General features: G+C 38.8%; 1 protein-coding gene across 18 annotated transcripts in view; it reads right to left on the bottom strand.

The window, feature by feature from the left end:
* The window catches only part of THRB (thyroid hormone receptor beta), a 335981-nt gene that overhangs the window by 173220 nt on the left and 149640 nt on the right, over positions 1–13121 (bottom strand). For 10 of the 18 annotated variants that reach the window (XM_033132157.1, XM_033132156.1, XM_033132154.1 and 7 more), the window contains exon 2: positions 5677–5746. Coding sequence is in view for 1 of the 18 variants with exons in the window: in XM_033132150.1 (XP_032988041.1) it covers positions 5697–5746 (50 nt within the window). In the remaining 17 variants the exon portion in view is untranslated. The remainder of the gene's footprint in view (positions 1–5676; positions 5747–13121) is intronic. The other 8 variants (XM_033132173.1, XM_033132161.1, XM_033132159.1 and 5 more) reach the window with 1 other exon arrangement.

Here is a 13121-nt window from a genome sequence, read left to right as displayed (position 1 = left end):
TCTCATGCATGTTTTTACCCTTTTTACTATGTAAGTATATAGGCATTTACTTTTTAATGAGAGACTTTGTCTAGGATGTTATAGCAGAAATTATAGTGCTTGCCTCAGCAAGCTTTCTGAGAAGACAACTGGAGCAGCAAGCAGCCAATGCCAGTCAAACCTGCCCTTTACAACATTTGGAGAGAAAAACTAGGACCTGCATTAGATTTACAAAATGCAACCAGAGGGGGTTAAAAATCATAAACTCAAGTTATGCTTATTTAACATGATCTGATTTTCAAAGCTAAAGTGAAAAATTGATTTTGCCTTGTAGCCAAGGGTGTGAAACACATAGTACCAAGAAAATTGTACTGACAAACTTGGCCATTTTTGACCAGCCCTGTGGATTACACATACAAGGGGTGAGTGCATAGGTGGGTGTATGGTATACCATGGATGCAAGGAGTTCTAAAACAGCTGGGCCAGGTACCTCTAGCTCCATCCCATTAGCACCACAGATGAGCTGTGATTTTGTCATCTGCAAAATAGCAAGACATTATCTGCTGCCCTCTAACTGAACAAAAGGGATGTGATGACTTGAGGACTGAATTCTTTCTCATTTAGGAGTTCATAATGAAAAGTCTATGAAAGTATGATTACCAAACTCATAATTCTACTTCTAAAATTAAATTAAAGAAAGAAGGAATGGGGGGGTGGAGATGGAGAAAGAAAGAGGGAAGGAGGGAGGATGGGAGAGAGGAAAGGAGAGATGAAGAGAGAGAAAGAGAGGGGGGGGAAGGAAAGTAAAAAAGAAAGAAAGAGAGAAAGAGAGAGACAGAGAAAGAAAGAAAGAAAGAAAGAGAGAAGAAAGAAAAGGACAAAAAAAGAAAGGAAAAAAGAGAGCAGTGAAGGAAGAAAGAACAGAAGAAAGAAAAATTGGTTATTTCCCCATCCTGACTTTCCAACTTCCTCTAGCTTGGCTTCTTATGATAATGTCTTAGTTATTTTTACAACTCTTTTTCCTTTCATTCCCTTTAAAAGTCTATAATTTAGCTTAGCTTCTTTTTTGTTTTCCTTTTTTTAGGGATGCTAAAGTTTGAAAATCATTGCTGTTGATAGTATGGAGCCCTAGAAAAGTTTTATGTTGTTTGTGGTGTGTATATGCATGCATGTATTTATCTATGTATTATGTATTGCCAATAGACTGCATCATGTAATTCCCAGCCAATTTTCTATGTGAAAAAAAAAAGTAACTTTTTAATTTATCCAGATCCTCTTTACTAGAAGTGTAGCTAAATGTCTTTCCGGAATACACGAATATACATATGCATATATTTGAGTTGCCTAGTTTTGTATTGCACAGCTAACGAATGCATACGTTTTCCTTCGTCAATTCATTCTTCACAAAGCTCTATCATACTCATCTCTTCTCTCCTGTCCCTGATGCCACCTCACTAATACAAATCTCACCATCACAAACTGGAGTCCTCAGGTCTACCTTTTCCTGCTCCTTTTATTCATTATGCAGTTGGCTACAACAGCAGGTGCTCTAAAGCACACCCTGATCATTCATCTCCATGACTGAAGAGTCTCTAATAGCTGCCTGATTGTGACCAGATATGCCAGGTGCCGCCACAAAATTTCTATATAACCACATCTCCCTTTATGTCTGGATTCAAGGGTACCCAGCTACATTTTCCAGCTTCTTTTGCAACTAGGAGTTGGTGGAAGATTATAGGTAGAATTTGTTGGGTGGGAATTCTGGTAAGATCTTCTAAAGAGGAAAAACATAGATGGGAATGGGTGCTTTTTACCCTCCTTTACCCACCCCTTTCCAGCTTCCCTATGCCTAGAATTTACATGTGAGGGCTTGAGCTCCAGCAGTCATCTTGAACCAAGAGATAACCTTGAGGATAAAGTCACATGTTAAGAATAGAAATGCAGAAACATAGAAGGTATTTGAGTCCCTGATGATCACAGAACCACCCCATCCACTGCCCTGGAGAGAAAAATGAACCTTTGTAAGTTTATTACTGTTACTTATGGTTTTCTGAAATGGGCTCCAAATACTAGTTTATTCTCTCCACAAATTTAGCTATTTCTCCAATCCAGCAAATGTAATATATCGATTAGTTTGGATCCATTGCTTCTCTTCTTAAGGCAGAGACTTATAGATAGAGACATCTGCCTCTGTGACAGTGATACTGTCATTTAGGCATTGCTCCTGACTATTTTACTGTTTCCTTACCTGAAAACTGAGAAGAAGAATTCCCACATTTAAATGTTTGTTATTTTTCTTTCATCTCACCTATTTATTTCGTTATTTATTTCATTATTTAGTAGTTGTTATGAGTGCAGTAGCACCAATGCAGGAATAGTTGTGGTAAGGAAAAGGAAATAAAACTCAAATCAGGGTATTTTCCAACTTATTAACAGCCCTTATAAGCAGTTTAGTGGTTGAAAAGATTCAGGTTGCTGATTTAAAAAAAATCAGTGGGGAAAAAAAATAGATTGGGCTTCAATTATTGACATTTTACTCTCACTGTCATTCTTGTGAATAACAGAATTATGACTACACATGCTGCACTTTCATAAGATCACTTATGACCTATAAGTAAAAAAACAAATACATATATATATATGCATGCATACATATGTACATACACATACATTTCAAGAGCGTTGGCTCCAGGAAAATCACTTGCTCTAAGTCACCAAAACGGAGAAGACATACGATTTCTGTTTTGGTGCTTTCTGTTTGGATAGGTTGCCTCATAATGACTTGAAGAAACAGTTCCTTTCAGATGCATACAGAATTGCAAAAAAGCAGATTTTGCAGAAAAGTAAATTCTGCTCAAACTCTTACATTGTGTACTTTCATTTCTGCTCTTAGGAACATTAAACTGCTTTGGCTGGATAAAAATCTCTAGCTAAATTGAATTTAATTTGATTATGAAATTTGTATGTACATGCAGGCAAAGCACGCTATGTGTGAATTAAAAAATGTCCTGGTTATTGAAAATGTTCTTTCTTTGCGGAAGTTTTGCCATAGCTTCATTAGTGAACTAAATTTTTGTCATTGTGGATCCATGTGGTAAATTAAATAGGCCTTGGCCCTTTGTTTGGAAATCACTCAATTAGTGGACAGTTTGTCCTTTCTGAAGCAAACTAACAGCCTCAAAAAACGGGAACACTTGAGCAGCTTTAAATCCTTCCTGTTCTAGCTCTATGGGACCCTCTCTTGACTTTTCCTTACACCGTCATTATTTCCTTTAAAAAACATTTTCTTTGCTCTTCCCAGCCCCAGTTTCCTCACCAGGCTCTAAAAAGCAGAATTGGCTGCTGGGTCCTACTTCCCAGTCTATGTCGTTAGCTGAGCTGCATTTCAACCAAAACAATTACCTCCCATGTTATTGCCTGATTTCTAAAATGCACAAATAGAAAAATTTAAATAGGGTTGGTTCCAAGTATTTCAGGGGGTATAAAGTGCTTTTCAGAGGGTCCAAATGCCTTATGGCAAGGATACGGGTACACAGCCAATCATTTGCTTGACACGAGTACTTGACATGGCCAAAAGCAAAAAGTCTGAATCCGTCAGTAGCTTATTTTACAGAGGTCACTTAAGCCCGTCTTCCCACCTCAGTCACCAGAAGGTCCACTCTGCTAAGATGTATAATAAGGAATCTTGCATTTTATAGGTCATGGAAAAGCACTCAGATGAGTTAGCAGAGGATTACAAAATTCTGAAGAATTTCCCGAGCATTATCAACAGTACATGTCCAAGTAACGCGTGAGATTTTCACTCCCAGAACTCCCAGGTGTTATCTTTTAGCCACATTACAGGCGAGAAGACCCCAAAAGGTATTCAGTGGTTCTAGTGTCTGGAATTCTCTGATAATTTTTTTTTCTGGTTTTGGTGATTACTGAACAAAGAACACCATGTCAGGTGATTATTGAACAAAGAGCACCACGGTCTCCTATTTTCTGCAACTTTGCAGACTGACCTTAGACCCCACTGAATAGGCCACATAGCTTTAAGGAAGTTCATCAGTTTTTTCAGTATTTAAGGAAGTTCATCAGTAGTTTCATTCATTAAATGCCTAGATTTTTCTTTTGCTTTACTTCCCTCCTTGTTTTTATTTTTTAATGGAGGTATAAGTTATATCTAGTAAAAAGCACAGATGAATCTCGACAAATGCCATGTAGCCCACACTTCTATAAAGATACACATTTTCATCACTCCAGAAAATTCCCTCGTGCCCCCTTTTCCCATCAATCCAGTAACCACTATTTTGATTACTATCACCACAGATTAGTTGTGCCTTTTCTAGAACTATATACAAACGTATTATTGAAGTGAGAACTCTAGTGTCTAATGCCTGGTGTTTTAAGCATCTCTAAAAGTCACCTCTTAGTTTCTTTATCTGTAAATCGAGGGAACTGCCCTGCAAGAATAACGTGCAAGTATTCTGAGGAGTGGTAGGTTTCCTGGGAGGGGGGAGCGACCTGAGATGTCACCTTGTTTGGGGGGTGTGTGAAGAGGAGGCTGAAGAGTGGGGTTTACGGCACCCTTCTCATCTTCAAACAGAACAGCTGTACTTTTCCATGTCTTACAAATTGGGGTTCACTGAAAGATTTCATTTTGGAAAAGGGTGCTTTGTAAAAAAAAAAAAGTTAGAGAACCACAGGTCCAGACAATCTTTACTGATACTTTTCCCTTGAACATTCTATAAATTACAAATAGGGTTTTCTGATATGAGAGCTGTGACTGGTCCCCTAGAGAGAAGGCTGGGCGACAGAGGCAGCCAGACTGGGGGCCCCCAGGGAGGGCCTGGGCACTGAGCGCTGTAATATTAGTACTGGTTACAATCAGATAGCGCCACCCCTAACTGAGGCACCTAGACAATAGGCCAGAGGCCCTGGGCAAAGCAAGGCACAAAGACAGCATTCAAAAGACCGGACTCCCCCAGCCAGTGAGCATTTCTATAGACTCCACCAGACTGTGGCCCAGCCGGAATGTCACCTTACAGCCAGAAAGCCATTTTTTTCACGGGTAGCTTTTAAACTGCTAAAAATAATAAACATAGAAAGGAAAGTGCTGACACAACCTGAACTGCACAGACAAACTGAAACTGTTGTTATAATAATGTAAACAAACTGAGTTCCGAATTATAACCTCGTGTTCCAAACTGGCTGCTTGATATTGCCAAACCTCTGGTGACGACAGGGAGAATGCAAGAGGCTTGTCAGTAAAAACAGGGAGTCTTCAATACACAGGTGCTTATATGTCCTGCCCGACTTGCTCTAACCCATGGGTGATCTAATTCTTAGGCCTTTTTTTTTTTTTTTTTTTTTTAAAACTCCAGGAAAAGAGAATGGAGAGGACTGTTGGATCTTCAGCGAGCACAGTTTCCCCACAAAACAAATGAAAAATGGGCTGGCTCCTTTCTCTCCCTGTCCTATTTTTACTCTTCTTCTCCCAAGTGAATTTGCAGCATTCCTTTTCTCCATCATGCTTTTTTTTTTTAGCCCACTTATTGTTTTATATTTCTCTGAATACCTAGCATTCAAAACTATGTAAAACAACAACAGCAGCAACGCCACAAATGAGAAGATAATTCCCATAACGTCAAAAAGTGACAATTAATCATAGAGACCACAAGTCTGCCAACAGCCAAGTGAAGCCTGACATCTGACCTTCTGATCCATTAAATCACCTGTGGAACTTGGCAGCCGCTGGAAGGCCAATGGGAGGGAAACCGCAGATCTGGAAAAAAAAAAAAAAAAAGAAACACAAGAAGATAAATAGATGTGTTTTGTTTTGTTTTTTAAGTTCCCCAACATTTGCTTAATCTGTTCTTCTTTCTATGTGTAAATAGGGTCTGGTTTCAGAGCTGTCTCTGATTTTGAATAAATGCAAATAGCCTTAGATAAAATCTCACTCCAAAGGGGACATGGTTTCAGAGAAAGGGACTTTAGCAAAAGGATCATAGTAACACATTATAGGCATGGGACAACACTTGTGCATCCCAAAGACCTCCTTTTCTGTTGACAGAACTCAGGAGTTTTGGATTCTCAGCCTGGGAAAGCGACAAAAAGGCAAATGCGAATGTTAAACAATTTAGAAAATTTATGCTAAAGAGGGTCCAGTTGGGTCTCAGAGGACATTTTCTGGGCTACGTTTTAACAAATAAAAGCTTTGGCTGTGCCCTCTGGTGAAGCGACAGGATATGCATCGGAGTATGAAGCTATGGCGCTGTCTGGACTGCATTAAGTGTGATCATAGTGGGGACACTTCGCACAGGTATAAACAGATGAAAAAGACAGCCCAATAGACCGTGGCATCTGCTTGTGCAGCAATCTCTAAGTGTCTGCACAAGTGAGAAGCTGCTTTTCAACCACACTGTGGTCCCCAAATTTTTGTTGTTGTGTGGAACTTAGAAATCATAGAAAAACAGAGGTCAGTAGAACAAATGTCTGGGTTTCTGTTACCCAAGATGGACCATTGATAACATTTTTTGACATCTCCTCTTTAAAAAAAAAAAAAAAAGAAAATGGAGCCTAGGTATAATCGCCTTGACAACCCCATTCCGAGGCCCGACCATGTAGCTGTATCTTTCCAGTCCAGTTTTTTACATTTACATATGTGTATCCAGGATAATGAACAGTGTTGTGTGTTTTTATGATATGAACCTGTGTATGTGTATCTATCCCTCCGCATTTTTGACTCAGCATTGGGTATGTGAGAGCTAACCATGTGGATCTCTAACAGCTCATTCCCCTTAACTGCCACATTGAATAAATACATGCTCAGTCATCGTCTTTTCACCCAACATCCAACGTTTATGGCACCATAAAAGCACTTGTTATATCATTAAAGTGATTGTTGGTTATGTGTGGGTGTGCACATGTATGTGTGTAGGTGTGAATTTTCTCTGCCAGTTGACTCTGGCCTTCTCAAGATGTTGCCTTGTCTTGTTTTAACAGCACGATGACTCCATGAAGAATCAACACTCAATGTGTTGAAAGGCAAACATATTTGTTAAAAATTGATCTGCTTATTATTAATCTTCCTCCCTTTTGAAACAACATTAAGGAAGACTTTGGGGCTGTGTTTATCCATTTTCATCAAAGTCTCGCTTCACTGTACTTGTCATAAATCTTCAAATCCAAGCCATCAATTATCACCTCCCTGTTTGCTAGACAGTCAAAAACTCTGATAGCATGAGGTCAAAGACCAAAACATTTAAGACACCAATTCTAAAAGCATTTTTAAAGACTGAATTGACAAGGCAAGGAAGAAGCTTGTGTTTGTAACTGTTGTCGTGGCTTTCTGGCGAATATGAGTAAATATATACCACTAGCCCTGACACTAATATTTTAAAACAAACAGTGCCTTTTGTATGAAAATGATATTGAACCTCGATTTATTTTTCTAGGGGTATAATTGACTTAGACTTTGAAGAATATATATGAGCCTGACTCAGTATAAACAACCTAAAAATTGTCCCACGATGATGAATAATCATAAGGATTTCCATAGATAGCTGCGGTATGCTATATCCTTTACCTAATTTCACTTAATTTAATCCTCACAATGATCACACGAGGTAGATATTATTAATAACATCATTTTTTCAGATTAGGAAAGGAGAGGCAGAGAAAGGTTTAAAATCTTGCCCACAGTTAAACAGTGAAGAAGTGGGTAGCTGGGACTCTCACCCAGGCAGTAAGATGTGACGGGCCTCGTTCTGAATTACTGAGAACAGGCTTAGGTTCTAATGACAAAACTGCAGAGAAGGGAAACTGGAAAACATTGTCATTGAGGTGGCTTCCAAATTTGCTATAATACAAACAGACAGCATCTTTTTCATTATGTGCCTCAAACCAAGAACAAGCCAAATTAAAGTGCTCCAAGAAGACAAAGTCAAAGTGATTTCTCAGTGATGAAGGAAATTTAAAGTAGCAAGGTCAAGCCCCAGACCCTTGCAACTTAAACAAACTCATTTTTAATTCTTCTCTTTAGAAAATAAGGAGCTATGAATGGCTCAAAGGAGGCTGCCCAGTTTGCTTATACAAGATTTTTGAAAGCAAAAATGAGAATCACTCCTTGGCACAACTTTAGCCCAGAATATATGCTCTTTACACAGTTTTAATCGGGGCACAACTATATTAATAGTGTGGTTATATTGTACTTTCAAAAGAATCTGTTTTGTAACTGATTCACATTTATATTTGGAATACATTTATTTCTGGGCATGAAACAGTTCATTTTGCTAAGCCATCTGACCTGAGGTGAGGTTGGTACAATTTCCCAGGACAACTCCCAATTAATGCAAATTGAAGGTTAAAGAATAAATAAACTCCCTTTAACTTGGTTTACTAATATGTTATTCATAAATGGCTTTTTATTTGGTCTACTTTTTTCTCAGTAACTATGTACAAAGGAACTGTATGGAACAAATCAGCAGATACATAATACGCATTTTATCGTAAAGTTTTCATTTTAAAAGGGTTAATATTATGGCAAAAAGTTAATGTCATCTATCTGTGTGTCTGTTGGTATAGCCATCTACCTAGCTACCTACCTACCTCTGTTGTCTCAGGTCTCTTCAAAGCTTTTGGAGCCTGAGATAGATGGACTGCACAGAATTAATAGCCTACATTCTTCACCCCTCCCTGTGCCTAATCTTTTGTCATGTAATTTTGCAGTTCCTCTCACTATTTGAGTCTATTTTCCTGCTCCTTTGATTCTGATTTTGGCCATGTGACTTGCTTTGGCCAATGGGATGTTAGCAGGTACGCTGCATGTAGAAGTTTGAAAAAGTTCTTTTTATGTTTGTGTGTTTCCTCTTGCTCCTCTGTGATGGCCTGGGCTAGCCTGTCATGGTTGAGAAACATGGAGTGAAACTGACTCATGTCAGCTGTCTTGCCGAGGCCATCCTAGATCAGCCTTCACCAGCCAAGCCCCATACGTATAAGAATCCCCAGGCAAGATGAGGAGAGCCACCTAGCTGACTTACAGCTGACCACAGATGCAGGAGTGGTCCCAGCTAGAACTGGAAGAACCACCCAACCAAACCTCAGACTTATGAACTTATAAAGGCTAAGTGTTTCAAACCATTGGGTTTTGAGGTAATTTATTACTAGCCTGATAAACCCATGTAATGCTATTGTGACCTAGATAACTGACATAGGACCTATACCTGGTTCACTCAAATAAGAGATGCCCACATAGAAGATAGTGTAAAATTAGGCAATAAAACTCAGCAAATATCCATCAAATGCTAGCTGTTTCAGTCAAAGTTCAACCAGGAATGTAAAAACTAGTCTAAATATTTAAACAGAAGGACTATAATGCAGGAAATTGATAACCCAGGAAAAGATATAAAGGCAAACAGGAGAAAATGAGGCATCAGGAACTCAGCCATTGTAGGAAATCCCTGAGCTATAGAGACAAAGAATGGAAGCGTTAATACTGGAGCCCTGGGGCCCGCGTCACCCAGCAGAAGCTGAAAACTCAAAGGGCCCCTCTAGTAGGAGCTGAAGCCTAGAGGAGATGCAGCTGCCATCAGAGATACTGTCCGAGGCACAGAGTGGGGAAGAAACAGCCGGCTTCACCCATCTGTCAGTCTTCCATTCTCCCTCCAGGGCTTTCCAATGGCTTAACCCAGATGGAGACCAAATGACTCCGGAACCTGGACAGTACAACCCTCAGGGGTTAGACTCTCAATAATACAAGGGAAGGGCAAAGAAAGGATCTGAGAGTCAACGGGCAAACATACCATGATGTGCAAGACATTATACAAGGTATTACTCAGTGCTGAGAGCTACGTCCACAAAAATAACAGAATTAGAACAGACACTGAGCTTGAAGGGTAGGAAGGGCCCAAAGAGGTGGAAGTGAAGGAGAAGATAATCAGGTAGTGGCAACTGTGGGAGCAAAGTGAAGCAAATATTGGGGAAATAGCAATATTCTTGTTTGGCTTAGAAAGTTGTGTGTTGGGGAGGTGGAACCTAGGGTATAAAAGGGAACAATCAGGCTACAAAGGTGAGAGCTTGAAAGAGTTTAGATTCCAATCCAAGCAGATTAGACTTCTGTTCTGAAGGCAACAGAAAATGAAATGGTTCTGAGCAAAATGTAATCTGATCTAAATTATATGCTAGGAAAATTAGTCCGAAAGAAATTTGAGGCATAGGTTGGTGGGAGACAACTAGATTAGGGGTTTCTAATCAAGTGTAGGCCTCAGGGAATTTACAATTCTCCTGAACAAACTGGCAGAAGTGTGTGTAAGCATTCAGTTTTCTGAGTGATTTTCAGTGGAGCCCATGACCCTTGACCCTATGAAAAATTATAAGCACCAGAAGCAGGGAAGTGGTCTAGAAAGCTACTATAAAAATTCTTTTAATGAGGATCAAAAGTGTAACAGTGGCAGTGGGAATGGAAAGGAGTAAACAGACAAACATTTGTAAGGTACAGTAGTCATAAACAAATAATCTAGATGAATGTGGACAAATAAAACAAGAGCAAGATATATTAAAAGGTTTAGCTTTGCGCTATATTCACCTGCTATTCCTTTACCTCACCCTATAAAATGAAGGAATCAAAGCATGTTTGCAAGATACCATAAAGATTTACTAAATGGAAAAGTTCTAAGATAAACACATGGCATATATATCACCACTGTCTCCCTCCCACGTTCATCACAGATATTACTAATCAAACACAATTTTTCCTTACTGCTGAATCCAAACACAATCTCCAAATCCCTAAATAGCATACCAGGCAGCCACTACCTTTTTTTAGAATGACTAGTTTTATTTATTGCATTGACTATGCTTTAGTTTTATAAAGATGAAGTACCAATGAATAAATATATTTGGTGAAATGTGTTACATGCTAAGATGATCGGTATACATGTATTTATATATATAGTTCCCACAAATGAAAAACTTGCTTATACACACAATTGAGCCACTAGCTAGATCTTACCCAAGTTCATGTGTCCACTTAATGTTAACTCAAAGCAATTAACACATATTTGAATTAAACTGAATTGGGGGGAAAACATCGCATACATGAAACTTTATTCTATTATGGAATTGTCATAGTAACGTTTACAAATCAGCACATGTCATCACAATCGACTAGTGACTTCACTGTTTGGTAAATTCTTAACTCCAATCACAGGCAAGTAGGAATACAGTTACCATGAGCCCTTCTCCGGTTAAAGTACGGTGACTCTTGGGGTTGGTATTTGAATGCCACCATGGTGGTTTTCTAACCTTGGGGTGTTTTTCATCTGACATTTGAAAAGAAGTGTCATTACCAGAGTTGCTTTTTAATAGGACCACAATAAAGACAGATTCAGATAAGCCGTTTTTTTTCTACTTAGAATTTGATCAGCAAGAAGATAATTACTGTCCATATCAATGTGCAGACTTTCCCTGCTCACCTCAACGTCAAACCCAAAAGTTTGATCTGTTTAATTCCAAACAAACAACTTTTGGAAAATTGTCTATATTAAAAAATATTCCCAGAGAAATGAAAACCTCTAATGTCAAAAATTCCCAGCAGTAATTGTTTGACCATGGCTCACAATAAAAAGTATGCTTTAATCTATAACATGTACATATATGCAGATGTGTGTATGTATATCTAACTAAAACAAAAGTTCCATAAAATAATATTCCTATGTATGTGATGCATTTTGATATTTTCTATTCCATTCAACTCTACCCTATTGTCTTTTAAATACTATTTCATTAAAGAAAAGTTAGAAATGATCTGCTAAATTGATTTCATTATCCACTAATAGGGCCCAACCCATAGTCTGAAGACACTACTGTGGCAAAATGACTAAAGTACTCTGACTTTATTCACCAATGTAAACATATCCACAAAAGACCAATCCAGAGCAACTTCGCAGGGGAAAAAAAAAATCTCTTGGCTCTCTCCCTAGTATCCTGGATGAAGCCAAGGTTTGCCAAGCCAACTTTTGTACTTGGTGGTTGACAATGACAGAAACTGAAAGGCAGAGATCAAATCCTCACTCTCCTTCTCAACACATCTCTTCCGCTGGGTAATTTATACCGTGCAAGTATCAAGCTATTCAATTTTGCTGTCATTTACTGTTCTTTTTCCAACAGCAATGGAAACAGAGGATCGGTTTACTGTCTTCTCTCTTTGGTAGAATTAGATTATTTTCCCTCCTGCCCCTTTACACAAAGATGGCATTCATCACTCCGGAGAGCCACCCCCGGAGGATCTTCAAACAAAGTGTGGCAGGGAAACCACTACCCATGAAGGAGCAATGGCAGAATCTGGGCGCTGGGGCTGTCCGTCCAGGTCATATACCAGAGCGAACTTGGTAATGATTCTTTTGACCAAGTGAACATAATTGGAATTGGAGCAACATAATTAACAGTAAAAACAAACAAGCAATAAAAGTAAACAATAAAAGGCTCTCTATCTCCAAATTCAGTGGTATCTACCAAAAGAAAGCTATTTATTATAAAAATGAAACTCCACTTTCTCTTTCTACGAGGAAAAAAATAAACAGACACTACAGAATCATCGTATCAGAGATCCTTTGGAGGGTTTCTTGCCAGTATGCAAGTACTGGGATAGTCTTTCTTCTATGTGACTACTTTAACACTTATCTGCTTACTCCGCACCCTGCCCCCACCCCTACCCACCCAGCCAGTAAAACATTAGTGAGTGCATCAAGTGCCTGAAGTTTTTCACGTTCTTTTATTCAGCATTTCTACTTCTCAGAATTTATCTTAAGTAAATGATTATGACTTCATACAATGCTTTAGTGACAAAGACGTTTGTGTGGTGTTATCTATAATGGCAGAAGGCTCAAAGGATATGTAATTATTTGCTTTGGGTGGTTGGATTATTGATTTAAATTTTATTCTGTATATTTATCTATATTTTTCCAAATTTTCTAAAATAAATATAAGACAAAGGGATTGAAAATAATACACTGTGCTTGATACTGAGACACCAGTGAACCTCCAGGTAGAAAGTTTTCACCAGGCCACAGGACGCACATGTATGATGATGCTTTTAGGGAGACACACCTTTAAGGAGCTCTAGTGCCCACCTCAGGTTCCTCAATGGTAAAATAGGGACA

Source organism: Rhinolophus ferrumequinum, chromosome 17 (assembly GCF_004115265.2).
Source record: "Rhinolophus ferrumequinum isolate MPI-CBG mRhiFer1 chromosome 17, mRhiFer1_v1.p, whole genome shotgun sequence".
In the NCBI taxonomy this organism is placed as follows: Eukaryota; Metazoa; Chordata; class Mammalia; order Chiroptera; family Rhinolophidae; genus Rhinolophus; species Rhinolophus ferrumequinum.
This window is presented reverse-complemented; position numbering and strand designations above follow the sequence as displayed.